Genomic DNA, 22,117 nt, shown 5'->3' on the forward strand with positions numbered 1-22,117 from the left:
TCGAACCGAACCGACCGATGCACACCCCTATGCACTGGGACTTAATGAGATTTCGCCATCACTATAATGAAATTAAAAAAAAATGTCTCATTCTAATTTATGTGTCTACTGAATTTTTGAAATTCAAAACAGTTTTTTCATATCTTTTAAATATTTTGAATTGACAATTAATGTGACCCATAATAGTTTTTTAAGTAGTTTTTAAATATATTGATTTTAATTCAAAAAAATTGATGATTTCATGCGCAAATTCACGAATCCAACATGAATTGTTTGACTCTCAAAAAATCAAAAATGTTGCATAAACATAGGGGTGTGCATCGGTCAATTCGGTTCGATTTTATATATTATCGGTTCGGTTTATCGATTTTTGATTTTTAAATATGCTAAATCAATAACCAAATCAATAAGATATTTTTTATCGATTTTCAATTTATCGATTTTTAGTCCTTAACAGCTCGATTTTCGATTTAACCGATAAAAAAATACTCATAAAATAGAAATAGTAGTAACTAACATAAAAAAGACGAATCTTATTTGCCACTAAAAATCCTACATGATGTGTTTTAATTTACAAGAACCTTCAAATTTGAACTAAATGTTGTTAGGAGAAATCAAGAATTTGTATAATTGAAATAATAAGTTTGTTAATTTGTAGAAATTAAAGAGAAGTTAAGAGAAATATATAAGTATAAATAACATAAATACCAACCCCTTTGGAAATAATTACACTCTCTCCCACTTTTTTAATTATTTTTCTCTCTCTCCCTATTAATATACATAACATTGACGACATATACATAACATTTTGTGTATATGTTGTGATTTTTTTAATATGTTTAGGGAGTTGAGATTTTTTGTAATATTGAAAATATAATTTGGGTATTTGTGTAATTTTTAGAATATATAATAAGTCATATATATATATATATATATATATATATATATATATTCTTATTGGGTTATCGATTTACCCAATAACCAACCAACAGGGAAAATGATACTCTATAACACTTTTTAAAACAAATAGCCCAAGTTTGACAACCTTTCAAAAAGTGGTCTGTCGGATATACTATTTTTGCTTTATAGGCATTTCCTAATTTGGGGTCATTTTGGTCTGCGTAGTCCATAGACAGTTCATATATAATACTGACACAGGCTATATACAATACTGATACAGTATTCAACTTGGACAATTCGGCCCTTTTAAACTATTTCAATTATTTTTTTTATAAATTTTTTAACTGATCACATATTCTATTTTTTTATTATTTTAAAATAATAATGAAATTATATAAAAATGATATAATTGTTAAATAGAATATGTATCTATACAAGATATATGTATAGAAATTGTATAGTTCTATCAACTATCAAATCTTTTTATGTATAAAATATATATATAAAACATATATAAAAAGTGTATGAAAATTATATAATTGTTGTATAAAACGTGTAAAAAAAAAAAAGTGCAGTTATTGTATAAATTGTGTATCAAAACTATATAATTTTTGTATAAAATATTTATATGTATAAGATATGTATAGAAACTGCATAGTAGTTGTGTAGAAACGGTATACAACAAGTTAGTAAATTGAAATAACTAGAAAGTGGAATTTAAATTCAATGGTCATTTTCATGGAAATAGTTTAATTTGAAGTGTCATTTCTGCCTTTCCCCTAACCAATAAGAAAAAATCGAACCGAACCAATAAACCAATAATTTTGTTTATAAAATCATTTAAAAACCGTTAACTCAATAACCCAATAACATTTTTATCGATTTGGTTTATCTGTCAGTTCGGTTCTTGCACACCCGTACATAAGCATAGACGGACGAAAAAAAAACATCTTGCATTTACAGTAATAACATTATTTGTTTTCACTGCAAGTTCAGAGCTAGTTATATTGATTTATTCTGATTAAGTTCAACAAGAATGTGCACATTATTCTAAAAATTATCTGCCCTAAAGAATGTAATTTTGTTGTATAATTATACATCTAAACTGAAAGGTTTAAATTGTGTTGTTGAAATACATCACTTTTGATATTGATCTCATGAGTTAAGGAAATGTTCCCTCACAATAATCATGTTGTTCCAGCAAAGCTGAACGTTTTGCAACTCTTGTGTTCACTTCAACCACAATACCCAGTGAAATCTCAAAAGGGGGGGGGGGGGGGGCCCAAAGGGGGGGGTCTGAGAAGGATAGAATGTAGTAGACCTTACTCCTACCTCGTGCAGTAGAGAAGTTGTTTAAATAAAAATAATGAAGACATCCTAAATAATTTGGGGATTCGGGATAACCGAGTACAGAAGGATAAACTGTCTTCTTCATAAAGGCGTTGCATTTCGTTATCTATCTCCCTAACTCTCTGTGTTCACTATTTGATCAAATTTCTTGGCAAAGTGTCTGAGTGTTTGACTAGCCATGTACAGTTTCTAATGCTACTTTGAAGTCAATGTGTTGTTATGATTTTTAATGATTACTAGTCCTAATTAAGTACAGAGTAAGTGGCTGGTGGCTATAGTTTACGGTATTATCTTGCTCTGGAGACATGATATGGATGCACTATGGGCTACTTCAGGTGGAGTTCTCAATGCCTATCTCTCAACTGCACTTAAGGGGATACTTAACCATGAACGTCCCGTTTCAACATTAAGATCAGATCCTGGCATGCCTTCTTCACACGCTCAGTTGATCTTCTACTCAGTTGCATTCTGTATCATCTCAAGTAAGCAATAAGCTTCTCATGTGATTCTTCATCCAGAAATTTTAATTGTCTGTGTACATATGAAGTTACCACTAATCCATTTTCACTTCTCATTTTTCTTCTTGTTTGATAAAGTGGTTAAATATATGGGGTTCAATGGAATAACTGCAGTCACTGGTGTGCTCATCTTTGCAATGGGCTCATACTTAGTAAGTGTGGAGTTGTACCTTGTATATTTATTGGTTATATCTGGTTCTTCCATATCCTGGCAGAGCAGTATCTGCTTACCGATTCTTCAAGTGATCCATGTTTTCTTTTCTTTCATTTTACAGTCATGGTTACGAGTTTCGCAACGACTTCACACGTTAAATCAAGTAATCGTGGGTGCAGTATTAGGATTCTGTTTTTCCATTTTCTGGTTCTGACTGTGGGATGCTATTGTCCTCAAGGCATTTATTGAGCACTTTTGGGTTCAGATTGTAACTTTTGTTGGTGCAGCTGGTTTTTGTGTTGGTTTTCTTCTATGTGTGATTCGTAATTGGGTTATTGAAGACCCGCATTGATTCTATACAGTGTGTTTACAGGATTCAGACATACACACAACATCGATTATTCATATAGCAATTGAAATAATCAAGATATTTTCTCAAACTCTATCAGTCATTATATTGCATTGTACATCTTGTTTGTTGGTAACGATACAAATTAAATTCAGTTGGTGCCTACTGGCCTTAACTAATAATAAACGTGGGGAATGTGAATTGTGAAGTATAGTTCTGAATACTACACCATACAACTTACCTCATAATACAATCGAAAAGTGACAAAGTTAAACATCCACATGCCCATCCTCGGTGACAAAGACATAACAAGAGGGCTGCTCAGATGATAAACACTCTCCACCTCCAATTTTAACATTGTGAGTTCGAATCAGTAAAAGGGTAAAAGGTGAGAATTTCTATGGAGGGTAAAATATTTTTTAAAAAAAAAGTAAAAAAAAAAAGAAAGGGGAATAAAAAAGGTGCCCTGTTCCTTTCCTCTAGTTCCACCGTTACACAAGACCATACCAAAGGTCGAATGTTCAAAATCGAGATCAGTTCGTTCATTAGAAACTTGTTCTTAGTTAATTTGTTCACCCTCATTAGTTTAGCCCTTTTCTCTTGGTAACAATACTGCCTTGTTATATGATTAATTTTATGAAATGCTTTATAACTACTATTTTCTACTCTTAATTTGTAGATTCTAAGTTTTGGACCCCAACCTCCTCTGTAATTACCTTTTTACTACATAAATGGTGTCAAACTGTTGATAAAAATCTTCAAATAAAATCAGTTGAATGAAATTTTGCCGATAAAACAGAAGTGGAAAAAACAATGATAATCACGTATACATGCCTTCGAGGATTTCATTCTCATTCTGCCCTTATTCTATGGTAATCAAATTCTCCTATTCGAAATTCCATTTATTGTTCTATTCACCAAATCGAACCAATTCAAAACTACCTAGATTTAGGTCATTGACATATTTAAAAATTAAAACTAACTGATAGGATGCACGATCAAGCTTTTGAGAGATCAAAATTGCTTTTTACAACAACAACAGAAGAAGTTTTTCGTACTCTTTTGAAAAATTTGACCAAACATAACATAAATTTATATTACACCATGTCTTAGAAGCATTGAGTTATTACACCTTGATAAAAATTTTAAGCAATCAACCGGAAAATGACTCTGCTAGTTATTTTCTCAACACTAACCAGCATAGCTCATGCCTAGCATTGAATGATATAACTTGCATAGAATGATGTAACTTTCTTTAATTTGAACTTGTTTTCCAATGTGCATTGCACTGTCCAGTTCTTCGTTGTAGTTGTTTTTGCCACCAACACCCAACTGTGCATGATACAAGTGGGATTTTGGGAAGGGTAAGAGGTATGCAAATTTTATTCATATTTTTACTGGGTAAATAGGTTGTTTTCGATAGATCCTCGGCTCAAAAAGTGAGGCTGTTCGAGATGTTAGTTCTCAGAGTCTATCGCTTAACTCTGTCCCTTTGGTTTGCGAGTTTCTTAATGTGGTCCTGACTGACTTACCTGGCCTTCCTCCAAGGCGTGTTATGCGCACCCAATATCCCTACCTGTTTGAGCCTTCAGGTATGGCCTTTACTTTTGCGGACGAAAGTCCTTTTAGTAGTGGATGTTATAATGACCCTCACGGTCATTTTTCTGTATTTTCATATAATTTTAGTACTATCTAAATGTATCGTTGATTATTTAATTTAATTTGATATTTGATAGAAATATAATTTAGTACTCTTCTAGAATATTTTCAATATTAGTAAAATTCTATGATATATTTGTATCACTTTATAATAGACTTTTATGATTTATTAATATTTAAACGGAGATAGTAAATTTAGAAATATTAAAATATTATTATTATATAATAAAGGTTTTGTTAGAAATAATTTTTTATTAATTATGATATATTCAAAATATTATAATTATTTTATCACGAATTTATACAATATCAAAGTATATACATAATAGGATTAGGTTTATATACATCTATATATATGTGGTGCAGATTTGTTTATTCATGGCTAAGGGTGGCCACGTATGTTTAACAATTGTCAAACAATGATTAGCCCTTAGTGCATTAGGATATCTTGTGACTTTCTTTTTTAAATCTTTGGACATTTATATATATAGATACTACAAATGAAATCTCATATAAAACTTTGGTTCTTCTCAATAAAAATAATACTAATATATGTTGATGTTGTACGTAAGGGGTAGGAACATCGATCCTTAAGTGTTATTTCTTTTACCATTTCCTTGTTTTTCCATTCATGGCTGGTCCAAGGTGTTGTATGTGACGCAATATGTTTATTCACGTATAATTAATTATCAATATCAAATTCTTCAAGCTCGGATTCTACTAGCATTATTTTGAGGCTTTGCAGAAATGCTTTTTAGCTTTGGCGTCCAGGTAGGCTAGGCTTACCTTACCTTTAGATTGAGCTTATTTATTGAAATTGTAAACTATTATGCTAGCTTTGGATAAGTGCTTATACACGCGTATTATTTGATTTATATAAACTGTTTTATTTATCCGAATTAGAACCCCGTTCTAGTAAATATTGAAATATTATCTTTTAATATAATATAGCATTTATTACTTTAGAACGTGAAACTAAATTGCAAAATCTTGAATTTATTCTTTTTAATTAAAATTGGCGGATGATTATTTAGACGTTGACATTGTTACAATATGGTCCGGCATTTGATTATTAATGTTACTATGAGTTCCGGTTCGAGTCCAGTATTTGATTATTAATATTACTATGAGTTCAAGTCCAGTATTTGATTATTAATATTACTATGAGTTTCGGTTCGAGTCCGACATTTGATTATTATTGTTACTATGAGTTTCGGTTCGAGTCCGGCATTTGATTATTAATACTATAGACACGTAATTTCGTTCCTCCCGGATATCGTTTTATCCATTTTTACCTTATCCTACCGTGTACCTTCACCAATGTAATTACATCTCACAAAAATACAAAAAATAACTCTCAACAAAATCCCTAACAAACTTTTATTCTTTTTAACATCCTAACAACCCTTTCAATTAAAAGAAGTCACATTACCCATACCCCTACCCCCAACACCCCATACCCACGTGACCCCCTTCCCTCAATTTCTTTTTCACAAAGACAAAAAAGGATAAACATTAGAAAGGGGCCCCACTAGGAAACTTTCAGGAAAGGGACAAAAGGACCATTTTTTCATTTTAGCAAAGGACCATATATACACGACATATACAAATCAAGGGGAAAAAGGTTTTCTTCTTCATTCACCATATTCATCCTTCTTTTTCTTCTCTTCGAGCACGCGCACACACAGGAATCCCGTCGAAAAAAATGTACTACAATCTCCATTTATTAGATACAGGGACTGCACAGGGATTTGGGGAAGTTCATAAACACACGCCAGAAATGGGGTAGATCGAGAGAGAGGGAGAGAACAGAGAGACGAGAGAGAAAAACTTGACCGGAGATCGAGTTTTCCGGCCACTCTTCATCGGAAATCACTGCACTAGTTCCGATTTAACTACGAAACCCATCGAAAACTCATCCAAACCATCTCCATCACTAAAAACCAAGATCAAATTGTTACAACCAACCCAAAATCGAACTATTTCGGGTTGATTCCGGCCGTTTTGAGTTCGGTTTCAGTTTGTTCGAGGTCAGCTTTGGCCTGTTTGGGTTAGTTTCGGTAAGTTAGGTTTAGTTTCGGTTTGTTCAGTGTTGGTGTTGAATACTCTCAAGTGGTTTCATTGATTTGGTATTTGAATCGGACTGCGAATTGGGGTTGTTTAGCACTGAGTTGGTTCAGCCGTTGTTGAGGTTTATTTTTCGTCCGAGAATTCGGGATTTGGCTTCTCTCATTTGTTATTATCGATCAGAATCTGAATCTTTGGAGGTCCCTTTCTTAGCTCTATCCTTTTCTTCTGTTTTCGTAGTTGAAGATGTAACTTCATGATGTTTTGAATGTATGTGAATCCTTGTAATTCGTGTGGTTTGATTCATAGACTTAAATTGATTAATGGTTTGGTCGAAGATGACTTGAGTTTATGTTGGCATAAATAAAATCTGGGTGGGAATGGGAAATTGAAAGGATGAACACTGTTTTGATTGTGACATACTGATTATTGTTTAATTCTGGATAAATATTAATTCTAATCATTGTCGTTAAAATGGATAGGCAATATAGGTTTGGGTAGGCAAATTTTAGAACTTGTTGTTTGGTTGAATGTTTGATTATGGAATATTGGTTGAATGTTTTTTTTTTCTAGTTTATCACATTTGGATCATTTGTATCATTTGGCCGGGGAATGCCCCGAAGTACTTTGTATTGATTTATATGGGGAATGCTTCGAGGTATCTTGTATTTGGAAGATGTTCGTGGTAAAGGCCCGAGGTGTCGGGTAAAACACGGGAGCGTAGTTAGAATTAGTTTAGGTTAGCGTAGGTTTATATTTTTTGCATTTTTTTATATATCGGACTGTATAATTGGACTGGACATTACATTTTGGATTGTTTTGTTTGTTGTTTGATTGTTTTGCGTGCTTTTGTGTGGTTTATATATTTCGTAGTGTCAAATTAGCTGATATGCTTCACCAAGTGACCGTGGTCGAACCACGGGATCGAGGGGTGCCTAACACCTTCCCCTCGGTCAACAGAATTCCTTAACCGGAATCTTTGTTTGCGGATCAGTTTTAAAAGAGTCAAAAACAGTTTTGAAAAAGGATTCCCAAAGGTGACTTGATACACCCAATTATGCCAGGTGGCGACTCTGAGTTTAAAAGTAAATAATCCTTTTTGAAACAAATCTTCATTTTGTCACTTTAAATAAAAACCCTTTCGAACTTAAAATCCGAATCTTTTGGAGTTAAAAAAGGGGTGTGACAGCTCTGGCGACTCTGCTGGGGACTTTTTTTAGAATTCGAGCTTATCTTTTGGAGTGGTATCGACTTAGTTTGACACTATAAATGTATAGACATTTTGTTTGTGTTGTTGTTTATAATTGTTGAGTGCCTACGTGCTCTTTGTTTACAGTTTTTATCGTATGTGTTACTACTTTATATCTGGCATCATGTGCATAACTCAAGTCATTCTTTCTGCAACAAGTCCTGGGGTGCATGTCGTGCACACAAACTCTAGTGGAGTCGTCCTTATTTTAGGAGGAGGAGCCGTCGGACGTACGGAGTGGGTGGAAAGCAAAGCAGCCACTATTGACCATATGCTCCCCTGAACAGCCTTGTTAGTAAACCCCAACATAGGTCAGCCTTTAGGTCATGCTTATATGCATCATATTAAGACCTAGTGGGACCCATTTGGTCCATTGTAGGATACTCTGAAGCATCTCTACGTGCTAAATGTTGCATCTTTGAGGCTAACATGGTCATTTGACGGACCGATTTAGGGAAAGCATGTGTTAGAAGTAAAGCGTGTAAAAGAAAAAAAAAAGGAAAAAAGAAAGAAAAAGTGAGTCAAAAAGCAAAAAAGATTTTCGTAGTTTTTAGAGTTCTTTATGACTTTTGTTTTTCATAATCCAAAAATTCAAAAAAGAGTTTTTTTCCCTTTCGTACTTATTTTCTCTAAAACATCAAAAAAGGACTTTCCTTTTGTTCCTTTACCATGCATTCATAATTTGAAAATTAAAAAAAAAAATTAAATTGGAGCTATTTATAAAGAAAAAAAATGCAAAAAAAATGGTAGAAGTTTTGTACATTTCATATAACGAAAATACCCCAAAAAAAAAAATTTCTTTCATAATTGTTGGTGTCGGTTTTATGAGAAGTGTCAAATTGAAAAACTCAAAAAGATTTTATCGACATCTTTCATAGTCTGTTTGTAATCGCGTCTCTCAGGTCAAATATTAGTCTGTTCTTTAATCTTTAATTGTCCAATCTGGACGAACTACGCATACCTGATTACCGTTCTTTGGAGCGGGATACGTTGGCAACCCTCGGTGGATTGGTAATCTTTATTTTTGGCCTTTGTATTAGTCCTAGCCTATGTTTTTCTCTCCGTAATCTAGTGTTGTTAGTTGTCTTAGCCAAGTAGGCTGATTTTATTCAGTGGTACTGTTCGGCGATTTGGAGTCATAAAGTGGCATGTCCCTTCGACATGTCCGCGTCAAAGTCTCAAGGGTTAGAAATTTTTGCTCCTCAGGATAGATCTGTCCACAAAGTCTAGAGTCCTTATGGTTGTCAAGGTACCCAGAAAGTTGATCAAGTGGTGGGGCACATTCAATTACTCTGAAAAGCACGAAGTGAGGAAAATTTTAGGCAATCTGGTAGCGCTTCTTGATCTCACGCTCCGTACAGATCTAATAGAGGCCGTTTTGACTTTTTGGGATCCAAATAATTTGGTGTTTAGGTTCGGAAGTTGTGAATTGACTCCTACTCTGGCTAAAATATCTCGTTTGTTTTGACTGCCTTATATGGATCAACGGATGATTCTAGCCCGAAATCATACAGGCAAAAGATTTCTTCGACTTTGTGGGTTGAAAGATAACAAGAATTTAGGGTGCCTCAAACAATCATAGATTTCCTTCGACTATTTGTTTACTAGATTTGGGTCCTCGAAAAGTTTTAATTGCTTTTGGGATGAATTGTACTACCAAGAAGAAGTGGGAACAACGTCATCTCGAGGTTTTCTGTTTGGCTCTACTGGGTATCTTAGTGTTCCCATTAGATAAGAGACATATCAATACCCGCTTAAAATTAGTGGTGATGGCTTTAGTTAAAAAAAGGAGCAAGTTACCATTGTACCAATGATCTTAACTGAAATATATAAGGCTTTGACTGAGGTGAAAGGAGGGATTCGATTTGTTAAAGGTAGACTTAATATTACAGTTATGGATGATAGAGCATTTGCATGTGTCTTCTTTAGTTAGAGCAGATGTGGTTGATCGTTGTCTGGATGACCGGGTGTACGCCACGGAGGAGAGAATGAGTTTTGATAAATTTTCTTTACCTGTGGAAGTTAATGCTTGGGTTGAATTTCTCGAAGCAAGAACACACGAAAATATCCTTTGGACCTATCGATGGCTCAATCCTAAGGTAATTTTTTTTGGATGTTGCATGCAACCTCTTCTAGTTCTGATAGGACTCAAATGCACTAGGCCTTACAGTCCTAGTAGGGTAATGCAGCAGTTGGGTAGTGAGCAAGATATCCCACCAATATTGGACCTTCAAAAGGATATCGAGTACTTTAAGGATATAGCCAAAGGGGAAATCAAGTACGAGCAATACTGACTTAAAACAACAAAAATGGGTGTAGATTCTTTCAAAATAGATCTGGACAATCCGGGGTACACTCAAAGATATGGAGTCTGGCTTCAATCCATACCTCGGGGTGTCAGTAGGCCATTACCAATGCAGCTTAGAGGGAGAGTGCAGGAAGAATGCATAGTTAATGACCGTCAGGATGAAGATGCGGGGGCTAAAGTGGAAGAATTGAGAGTCCAATTATCAAGTTTGCTCCCAACTGTGGAAGGATATTAGAATAGTCTTTACAGATGTACTCCCTAGGAGGCAGGTACACGGGCTAGAGGCTTTCTCCCCAATATCAAAGTATTATTGCAAGGTATGTTGCACGATTTGAGCGAGAAAGAGGGAACTTCACAGGCAGGTCCATCTAAGCCAGGGTCATCCCACAGCGTACCAATTTGAAGGAGCAACCCTCATCTTTTATTTAGTTTGAGTCCTTTATTTTTTTTGTCATTGTGTTGTTGTGTATTTGTTCAGTCGGTGTCATGTTTATTTTAAACGTTAGGGGTCTTTACTAGGAGTGTTACGCATGTTATCTTATGGGTCTAGAATGTTGTTTAGTCTTTGTTGATCAGTTTTAAGTTGTCTTAAATTCAAAGTTTGTTTTAGTTGTCTTTTTATGAAATGTTGTGACGTTGCGTTATTCTCTCTTTTGTTTATTTTTTGTCAAAAAATAAACTTCAACTTTGTGATAGTTATGCATGTGCTTCCCGAACTACGCAAGATCTGATTAATGTACAATATGATACATAGACAAACTACTTTTGGGTTCTATCTAATCATTTTGTTTCTTATTTTTTTCATTATTTTTTTTATTTTAAGTAAAAACAAAAGCCATAAAGAATGATAAAAAGAGAGACAGCGAGAGAGGAAAAGAAAGAAAAATAATGAGAGAAGGGAAAAGAGGATAAAAAGGGACTGACGCGAGAGATGAGAGAAGTGATGATGAAAAAAAAAGAGGAAAAAAAAGAGGTGTGATTGGGGTAAAAAAGCAAATAGGTGTAGGAAAAAGATCGGGATGATGTTAAAATGACCTTGCTACCCTCAAAGGTTGGTAAAAATACGCATGAATCTAGGATAATTTTACAAATGTGATTCCCATGCTTGTTGTGTGACCTAATCCTAACGGGTTTTGTCTTTGATAGCATGTTCTTTCAGATAAGTGGTTGGTTTGCAGCACTTTGGCTAGTCACCCGTACTTCACTAGATCAAAAGCGAAGCTTGCCATGGCTACTAGGGAGATTGAAAATTCACTCATTGACCTAGATCAAGATCCCAGGAAAAAAAGTTCAGAACATAATAATGAAGTATTGAGACTTAGACAATAATTGCTAGATATGCACTGAGCATGGGCTAGTGGCATGCCTCCTCCTCCACTCTCTGAAGATCTTGGGAATATCCCCAATTGCCCACCGCTCTCTCAGGCGTAATTCTCTGTTCCCATTGAGTCACCAGAGCATGCACCAGGATTCACTCCACGACAATATTACCCTGGTACTTCTAGTGTGCCCCTGGAAGATTCTTAACCAAGGCCCGTGACTCAGCTGGCTCCACCGGCAGCACCTATGTTCGTGGCTCCGTCACCACCTGAAGCTCCCACATATTCTGTGCGTCCGATAATAGTGCTTCCTCAGTCTGCCAGTGAGCCAGTATTGAAAGTTTCAGATAGTCAGTATTATGCCCTGGAGCCTATTTTGAGAATGAATGAACCATATGGGTACGCTCAACCACCGGCATTTCTATTAGATACGGAGAAACCTATTGCAACAAAGGAACAGGAGGTCATAGCACGGAAATTGAAAAGTTTGGAACAGGCGATGAGGAATCTGCAGGGAACCGGAGGTTATAAGAGTGTTTCCTATTAAAATCTTTGCATATTCCGAGACATCAACCTTCTCCTCGGTTTTAAAATGCCCAACTTCGAGAAGTATGCTGGACACGATGATCCCGTGGCACACTTGAGATATTATTGCAACCAATTGAGGGCTGCAGGGGGAAGGAAAGAGTTGCTTATGGTTTTCTTTGGTGAGAGTCTTTCCGATCTGGCTTCAGAATGGTTTGTCGATCAAGATATCGACAAGTAGAACAATTGGGATGACTTAGCTTTCGAGATTGTGCAACATTTTCAGTATAATGTTAACCTGATTCCTGACAAAAAATCCTTGGTTAACATGAAAAAGAACAGCTCCGAAGGCTTTAGGAAATACGCGATAAGGTAGCGTGAGCAGGCCGCAAGGGTAAAGCCTCTAATGAAGGAGAGTAAGCTGGTAGAGGTCTTCATTCAGGCACATAATGAGACCTATTTTCAATATTTACTTTCGGCAATGGGAAAGTCTTTTATTGAAGTCCTCAAAATGGGAGAGATGATATAGGAATGAATTAAGACCGACTGAATAGTGAGTTTTACCGCATTAAAATCCACCACACAAACGATTCAAGGTAGATCTGGCACGTTCGGAGGTAAAAAAAGAAAGAGGATGTGGTGACCGTTGTTGCTGGACCCCATTCCTATCCCAAAAGACCGCCTCGCCCCTATCCCCAATCCCAAGCCCAAGCCTATGTCCAAGCTTCATATATTCCTCTCCACCATTACTACCCTCCGAAAAACCTACCATATGCCATTCCACCTCCTTCTTACCCAGTATATAGCACACAACTATATGCTCAAACCCCTTCTTACCCGCAATGGCGTGCGCAAGCTCCACAAAATCATCCATCAGCTCCACCAAATTACCAAAACCCCTTCAGACCCGATTTTCAACCCAGGCCCGAGTACAAGAGAGAAAAGGCGGTCAAAAATTAGTTTACACCTCTTGGAGAATCATATGCTAGCTTATTTAATAGGTTGAGAAAGATGAAGGTCTTAAGCCCAATTCAAGGAAGGCTTTCAAATCCACCCCCAAGGAATATTGATTATTCTTTAAGCTGTGCATATTGTTATGACATTCCAGGCTACGATATCGAGAAATACTGGTATTTAAAGAGAGTCATCCAAGATTTAATTGACACAAATCAGATATTGGTCCAGGCCCCAGAGGTTTCAAACATTAATCAGAATCCACTGCCAACCTATGCTGAAACCAATATTTTAGAATTGATATATGATGGGAAAGAGTTGTCAAGGTGTTGTAAGCCTATTTTCAAGATACAGACCGATGAGGAAAATCGGTGAATGTAGCAGATTTTTTGAAAGCAATGTCATTAAGCTAGGAAGGAATGAGAAAAGCTAAAGTCCAAGAAAGCATAAAGAAACCCGTGATCACAGTGAAAGGATTTCGAGCAGTCATTGGTTTAAGTCAAGATAAGCCTAAGTTGTCGGTGATAGCAGCTTCGGGTAAGCCCATCTTGACGGTGAAAGGAGCACTGGCAGCGCCTATTGTCCTCAAATCGGTGACCTAACCTCTGATAGTTGATACGAAAAAGGTTCCCTGGAATTATAAGCGGACTGTGATGACCTATCAGGGGAAAAAAATAGTAGAAGATGTAGATGAGGTAGGGGGTTTGACTCGGTCAGAAAGATATTTCGTGCCTGAAAGCTTAAGGAAGTCCAAGCCAATTGTAAGTGGACCTTCATCTATCAAAAAGCCTGTCACCAAAGAATAAGCCGATGAAATTTTGAAAAAGATAAAGTTTCCTAAGCATTCAATAATAGATCAGTTGAAGAAAATCCATGCTCAAATTTCCCGCTTGTCTTTGTTGTTGCATTCCAAGGAACATCGTGATATTATATTGAAGGTATTAAATAAAGAACATATTCTTAGGGAGGTTGCAGTAAATCAGCTTGAGAAAATGGTTGGAAAAATCTTTGAGGTCAATCGGATCAGCTTCTCTGATGACTAATTGACAATTGAAGGTATGGGGCATAATTGGGGGCGTTATATTACCGTGAAGTATGAAGATTTATACGTCACTCATTTCATTATTGACGGAGGTTCTGGCGTAAATATTTGCCTTATTTCCACCTTGCAAAAGTTGAACATTAGTATTGAAAGGATCAGACCCAACAATGTATGTGTCAGGGCTTTCGATGGTGCAAAATCAAACTTCATTGGCGAAATAGAACTAATGTTGATTATAGGGCCTGTTGAGTTTGCCATAGAGTTTCAAGTATTAAATAGATACTCCTCTTACAATCTGTTGTTGGTAAGACCGTAGATCCACAAGGCCAAGGCGGTTGCATCTACATTGCACCAAATGATCAAGTTTGAGCATGACAAGCAATAAGTTGTTATTCATGGTGAAGGGGATTCGTTTGCCTACGAAGATTCTCCCTTGTCCCTTATTGAAGCAAATAATGTAGAAGAGACATTTGTCTATCAAACTTTTGATACAGTGTCGGTGAATCGTATCATTGAAGGCCAGATTATTCCAGGGCCAAAATTGTCTCCTGCTTCTGTCATGATGATAAATAAAATGTTAAAATATGGATTCGAGCTAGGAAGGGGTTTGGGAGTGTCTCTGCACGGTATGGTTTATCCCATATGTCCAAATGAGAACATGGGCACTTTTAGTTTGGGATTTGAACCCACAACTGAAGATCTGAAGAAGGCCAAGGAAAGGAAAAAAGAAACATAGTCACTCCCTCGCCCAGTGCCCTTACTCAGTAAGTTATCATCAAGGGCAGTGTCGTGGCACCTATAGAGTTTGGAGCTGAATTGGTTGATGACTTCCAGAACCTGTTGATCGAAGTCGACATGGTACCAGTAAGACAGATGTGCAATTCATAGGTCCAGCTATCCGGCTCAACAATTCTGAAGTCACTCCTCTCCCCATCAGGAGGGAGTTTTGGTAGTTTGTTTTGTTTTTCTTTATGTTTATTCGAGTTATTTCAGGGTTGTAATTTGGATTTTAGTTTGTTTATGTTATATTGTCATTTGTGTTTAAACCCTCCTATCTTTTCCTTTTAATGAAATGCAATGTCCCCTTATTTTGTGTCTAATATATTTTGATTTTGTCTTTTTCTTTATACAGTTCTCTTTATGCTGATTCTAATGACATGACATGCATGCAGAATTTTCAGCCTGATCTTAAAATTCAAACTAATCAAGATATAATGAAGCAAGAGGGGGAATATGATAAAGAAGAGGCACTAGAGGAAATAAGCAAAGAGTTGGAACAGTTTGAAGACAAGCCGAATCCTAATTTAAATGAAACTGAGCCAATCAATCTAGAGAATCATCACCAGGTTGAATCTAAAGGAAAGTTCTCCCAAAATTGGCAAGGTCCCTTTATTGTGAAAAAAGTGTTACCCAATGGAGCTTTATATTTGACAGATATTGAAGGCAAAATGGCAGAAATGGCTATCAATGTTGATGCGGTCAAAAGATATTATGTATAACATTTTATCCTTTGTTGATTCTATTGCATGTTTAGTACTTACATTTTTGAAGATTGATATGATGAAGACATTTCATTCTGCTATCCAAACAAATTGTCATCCTTTGTTTACCCCATTTCAGCTTAGTTCTATTTTTCTTTCATATCCCTCTTTTGGAATCAAAATAGAGTAAAAAGTAAAATGTCCAGAAAATAAGAATAAAGGAAAAGCATGAAAAAAAAATAATAAAAGAAAAAAAAAAGAAGAGAAAATTGGATCAAAACAAAGAATAAGTTGATGGAACTACGTGCGACCTGATTCTCCTCTCTTGGGAGTGAGATACGTAGGCTGCCCTATTTTGGGCTCGGTCCAACCAAATAAAATTTTTAGAGTCACCCAGTCAACAAAACTAGGGCATGAGTTAATGTATTGTTTGAGTCGATTTCAAAAAGTTGTAAATCCCACCCCCACTTCAAGTGTCGTCTGAGCCTCCTGCCATCCTTTTCTTCCTAACCTTATCCAAAAACCAAGTTACAACCAAAGAAAGACCTTCAGATCAATCTTTGATAATGTTAAGGCTAAGCATGCAATGGATATGATGATACATAGTGGGGTACTACTTGTTTTCCTCAACATAAGAAATCAGGTAAGAAATAAAAATGAGAAAATCTTATTGGTGAAAACCCTCGCAAGCACCATAAGGCGATGGTAAGCCGAGAGAAATAAAAATGAGAGAGTCTTATTGGTGAAAACCCTCGCAGGCACCACAAGGCGATGGTGAGCTGAGAGAAATAAAAATGAGAGAGTCTTACTGGTGAAAACCCTCACTAGCACCATAAGGCGATGTGGAGTTGAGAAAAATAAAAATGAGAGAGTCTTATTGGTGAAAACCCTTATGGGCACTGTAAGGCGATGGGGAGTTCGAGAGAAAAGTGAAAAGGAAAGAGATTTGTTGGCAAAAAATCTTTCAAGATGTCGTCAATTGAATGAGATGTATGAGTCCAATGAGTTTGAAGAAGCAACTTAGCGGAAAGGGCATGAACTCAACAATAAAAGGTTGAAGTTTGGGTAGAAAGATCAGAAAGCTTAATCCAAAATGCATGTCATACTCATTGGAGTTGGTTGCTATATTCAGATAAGTTTTCTTTTTGAATAAGGGACATTTCCCTTTTCTTTCATTTGCATATTAATATTTTTGTCTTTTTATGCCATTTATCAAAATAAAAGTCACCATCATTTCTTTATATTTTGAGTCAAGTCTGTGTCAAAACAAGCGAGAAAGGATTTCAAAACTTGTTATCAGTCTTTCCAATTGTATGAGGAAAGGTTGAGGACCAGCATATGAAAGAAATATGATCATAATTTAACACAAAGCAAAGAAAGTCTATCAACCGACAGGTTATTGGGTTCGTGGGAGTATTCAGATTTGGAAAAGGGTGCATCTCAGAGGCATGGTAAAATGAAAATTCATTTTTGAGTCAGAAGTCATTTCCCCCGATCTGGTCTGGGTTAATGATGCGGCAAAATTGGGGCAAGTGTCAGCGATTCAATACAAAGATGAAATGAATGAGTGCTGGAGCAGATGCTGAGAAGCCAAGTGCTGCAAGCCACCACTAAGTTTTAACTGACAAATTCTCTTTGATGAAATAGGGGCAAAGTTTTGTTCAATAAGTTCAGCTATCTTCGGGAAAGCATATTTGGGGATTTTATTTTCTGTTCAGGACCCTCTTGAAAAATGGAATTTTACTTTCCGTTCAGGACCCTTCTGGAAAATGGGATTTTACTTTCCGTTCAGGACCCTTCTGGAAAATGGGATTTTTACTTTTTGTTCAGGACCCTCTTGAAAAATAGGATTTTACTTTCTGTTCAGGACCCTCCTAGAAAATGGGATTTTACTTTCTGTTCAGGACCCTCCTGAAAAATAAGAATTTTACTTTCTATTCAGGACCCTCCTGAAAAATGAGATTTTACTGTCTGTTCAGGACCCTCCTGAAAAATGAGAATTTACTTTATGCTCAGGACCCTCCTGAAAAATGAGATTTTACTTTATGTTCAGGACCCTCTTGAAAAATGGGATTGTACTTTGTATTCAGGACCCTCCTGAAAAATGAAAATTTACTTTACGTTCAGGACCCTCCTGAAAAATGAGATTTTACTGTCTGTTCAGGACATTCCTGAAAAATGAGAATTTACTTTATGTTCAGGACCCTCCTGAAAAATGGAATTTTACTTTCTGTTCAGAACCCTCTTGAAAAATGGGATTTTACTTTATGTTCAGGACCCTCCTGAAAAATGGGAAAATGGAATTTTACTTTTTGTTCAGGACCCTCCTGGAAAATGGTACATTAGTTTCAAAAATGATAAATTCATTCTTTATTATAATCTTTGTTTGGGATAATTTTCGTTCTAGTTTTGATTCTGGTTTCAGGAGCCCGCCTGAAGAACTGGGTTAGAAACTTGTAAGTCAGGAGTCCACCTGAAGAACAGGGTGATGAAATGGGAAATTGAAGAAATTGAAAATCAGGAACCCGCCTGAAGAGCAGGTTGATGAAATTGAAAGACAAAAATGGCAAGTCAGAAGCCCGCCGGAAGAGCAGGGCGAACAAATGAAACTCAAGTAACAACTCAATTTGAAAGAAATTGCAAGTCAGGATCCCGCCTGAAGAATAGGATGATAAAACTCAAGTCCAGAGTCAAGGAATGCTGCATAGATAGGATTTTGTGATTTCATTTCTGTTTTGACTTATAATTTTCATTTTGATGTAATGACAGAGTTGCGGACCGAAACCTTGATGGAACCTCACTCGACTCTCCAACTCGGTATAATCCATCTTTTTCCAATCCTTTGAAACACCTGTCACTTGACTTCCTCATGACTTGGGTAGATAGGGTATCCGGCAGGATTCGGTTGTCCTTCTCTCTTTTACTTCTCTCTTTGAATAATGATTGAGACAAAATTCGGTCTCATTGTTTACTTCTTTGTCTGAAAACACTGCGTGTTTACATTCAAAGGGGGCATGATGTAGACACGTAATTTCGACCCTTCCCGATATCGTTTTACCTATTTTTACCTTATCCTACCGTGTACCCTCACCCATGCAATTACATCCCATAAAAATACAAAAAATAACTCTCAATAAAATCCCTAACAAACTTTTATTCTTTTTAACATCCTAACAACCCTTTTAATTAAAAGAAGACATATTACCCATACCCCTACCCCCAACACCCCATACCCACGTGACCTCCTCCCCCTCATATTTCTTGTCTACAAAAGCAAAAAGGGATAAACATTAGAAAGGGGCCCAACAAGGAAACTTCCAGGAAAAGGACAAAAGAACCATTTTTCCATTTTGTCAAAGGACCATATATACACGACATATACAAATCAAGGGGAAAAAGGTTTTCTTCTTCATTCACCATATTCATCCTCCTTTTTCTTCTCTTCGAGTACGCGCACACACAGGAACCCTGTTGAAAAAAAATGCACTACAATCTCCATTTATTGGATATAGGGACTGCACAGGGATTTAGGGAAGTTCATAAACACACGCCAGAAATGGGGTAGATCGAGAGAGAGAGAGAGAACAGAGAGAGACAAGAGAGAAGAACTTGGCCGGAGATTGAGTTTTTCGGCCACTCTTCATCAAAAATCACTGCACTAGTTCTGATTTAACTCCAAAACTCATCAAAAAATCATCTAAACCATCTCCATCACTGAAAACATCGAATCATTAAAACTAGCCCAAAATCGACCTGTTTCGGTTTGATTTCGGCCATTTTGAGTTCGGTTTTAGTTTGTTTGAGGTCAACTTTGGTCTGTTTGGGTTAGTTTTGGTAAGTTCGGTTTAGTTTCGGTTTGTTCAGTGTTGGTGTTGAATACTCTCAAGTGGTTTCATGGATTTGGTATTTGAATCGGACTGCGAATTCGGGTTGTGTAGCACTGAGTTGGTTCAGCCGTTGTTGAGGTTTATTTTACATCCGAGAATTTGGGATTTGACTTCTCTCATTCGTTATTATCGATCAGTATTTGAATCTTTGGAGGTCCCTTTCTCAACTCTATCCTTTTCTTATGTTTTCGTAGTTGAAGATGTGACTTCATGATGTTTTGAATGTATGTGAATCCTTGTAATTCGTGTGGTTTGATTCATAGGATTAAATTGATTAATGGTTTGGTCGAAGATGACTTGAGTTTATGTTGGCATAAATAAAATCTGGGTGGGAATGGGAAATTGAAAGTATGAACACTGGTTTGATTGTGACATACTAATTATTGTTTAATTCTGGATAAATATTAATTCTGATCATTGTCGTTAAAATGGATAGGCAATATAGGTTTGGGTAGGCAAATTTTAGAACTTGTTGTTTGGTTGAATGTTTGAATATGGAATATTGGTTGAATGTTTTTTTTTTAGTTTATCACATTTGGATCATTTGTATCATTTGGCCGGGAATTGCCCCGAAGTACTTTGTATTGATTTATCCACGGAATGCCCCGAGGTATCTTGTATTTGGAAGATGTTCGTGGTAAAGGCTCGAGATGTCGGGTAAAACACGGGAGCGTAGTTAGAATTAGTTTAGGTTAGCGTAGGTTTATATTTTTTGCATTTTTTTTATATATCGGACTATATAATTGGACTGGACATTACATTTTGGATTGTTTTATTTGTTGTTTATTGTTTTGCGTGCTTTTCTGTGGTTTATACATTTTATAGTGTCAAATTAACCGATATGCTTCACCAACCGATGGTGGTCGAACCACGGGATCGAGGGGTGCCTAACATCTTCCCCTCGGTCAACAGAATTCCTTAACCTGAATCTCTGTTCGCGAATCAGTTTTAAAAGAATCAAAAACAGTTTTGAAAAAGGATTCCCAAAGGTGACTTGGCACACGCAATTATGCCAAGTGGCGACTCTGAGTTTAAAAGTAAATAATCCTTTTCGAAACAAATCTTCATTTTGTCACTTTAAATAAAAGCCCTTTCGAACTTAAAATTCGAATCTTTTGGAGTTAAAAAAGGGGTGTGACAAATATTACTATGAGTTTCGATTTGAGTCCGGCATTTGATTATTATTGTTATCATGAGTTTCGGTTGGAGTCCGACATCTGATAATGGTTGTGGTTCCTCTGAGTTCCGGTTCCTCTGAATTTTGGTTCGAGTCCGACATCTGATTATGAGACCTGTTGTATATTATATATGTGGCCAATCGTTATTACCCACTTTATCCGGTTCGAATGCGGCACGTGTCCTCTTTTTATTATCCATTACAATAGGTTCGAGTTCGGTATCTGGCCTCGCGTTACTACTCATTGGTGCCGGTTCAAGGCCAGTGTACATTTGGATGACTATCATGATTTATTGGGATCAACAATTATAGATTATTTACGTTTATCTTCTTTAATTGCTACTTGTGTGTCCCACTGACTTATGGGGGTACGATTGGGTTAATTGTCTTCTTCAGTGTGCCTAGCGGGCTTATGGGGGCCTAGTTAGGTTATGTTGTATGCCTAACGGGCTTATGGGGGTCCAGTTAGGTTATTTTTGATTTGTCTGTAATTACTACGTTATTTATTTTTTGTATTGCTTACATTTATTCCTCTATCTCTTTGGCGTAGCTTGGCAGTTGTTTACCCTTCTATTCCTTTTTACTGTCGACTTAGATTACATCCTTGCATTGTAGTTATATCCTAGCATAAAATGATATAACTTGCATAGAATGATGTAACTTTCTTTAATTTGAACTTGTTTTCCAATGTGCATTGCACTGTCCAATTCTTCGTTGTAGTTGTTTTTGCCACCAACACCCAACTGTGCATGATACACGTGGAATTTTGGGAAGGGTAAGAGGTACGCAAATTTTATTCATATCTTTACTGGGTAAATAGATTGTTTTCGATAGATCCTTAACTCAAAAAGTGAGGTTGTTCGAGGTGTCAGTTCTCAGAGTCTATCGCTTGAATCCGTCCCTTTGGTTTGCGAGTTTCTTAATGTGGTCCTGACTGACTTACCCGACCTTCCTCCAAGGTGTGTTATGCGCGCTCAGTATCCCTACCTGTTTGAGCCTTCAGGTTTGGCCTTTACTTTCGCGGACAAAAATCCTTTTAGTAGTGGATGTTGTAATGACCCTTAAGGTCATTTTCCTGTATTTTCATATAATTCTAGGACTGTCTAAATGTATCATTGATTATTTAATTTAATTTGACATTTGATAGAAATATAATTTAGTACCCTTCTAGAATATTT

The 22,117-nt window shown here is 36.3% G+C and overlaps 2 protein-coding genes across 3 annotated transcripts; both read left to right on the forward strand.

The window, feature by feature from the left end:
• The first annotated feature begins 2,500 nt into the window (after positions 1-2,500).
• LOC107861321 (lipid phosphate phosphatase epsilon 2, chloroplastic-like) lies at positions 2,501-3,362 on the forward strand. The gene is made up of 3 exons (XM_047405119.1): positions 2,501-2,732; positions 2,847-2,920; positions 3,044-3,362. The coding sequence occupies exons 1-3, from the start codon at positions 2,561-2,563 to the stop codon at positions 3,134-3,136; spliced, it is 339 nt and encodes a 112-aa protein (XP_047261075.1). The 5' UTR covers positions 2,501-2,560; the 3' UTR covers positions 3,137-3,362.
• Positions 3,363-5,443: 2,081 nt separating this feature from the next.
• LOC124894443 lies at positions 5,444-16,013 on the forward strand. 2 transcript variants are annotated; one of them, XM_047405120.1, is made up of 2 exons: positions 5,444-5,701; positions 15,567-16,013. In XM_047405120.1, the coding sequence occupies exons 1-2, from the start codon at positions 5,678-5,680 to the stop codon at positions 15,891-15,893; spliced, it is 351 nt and encodes a 116-aa protein (XP_047261076.1). In that variant the 5' UTR covers positions 5,444-5,677; the 3' UTR covers positions 15,894-16,013. The 2 variants fall into 2 exon arrangements, with proteins under 2 accessions (XP_047261076.1, XP_047261077.1); XM_047405121.1 differs by having other exon boundaries at positions 15,576-15,935.
• Positions 16,014-22,117: the final 6,104 nt, after the last annotated feature.

Source organism: Capsicum annuum, unplaced genomic scaffold (assembly GCF_002878395.1).
Source record: "Capsicum annuum cultivar UCD-10X-F1 unplaced genomic scaffold, UCD10Xv1.1 ctg74152, whole genome shotgun sequence".
NCBI lineage: Eukaryota > Viridiplantae > Streptophyta > Magnoliopsida > Solanales > Solanaceae > Capsicum > Capsicum annuum.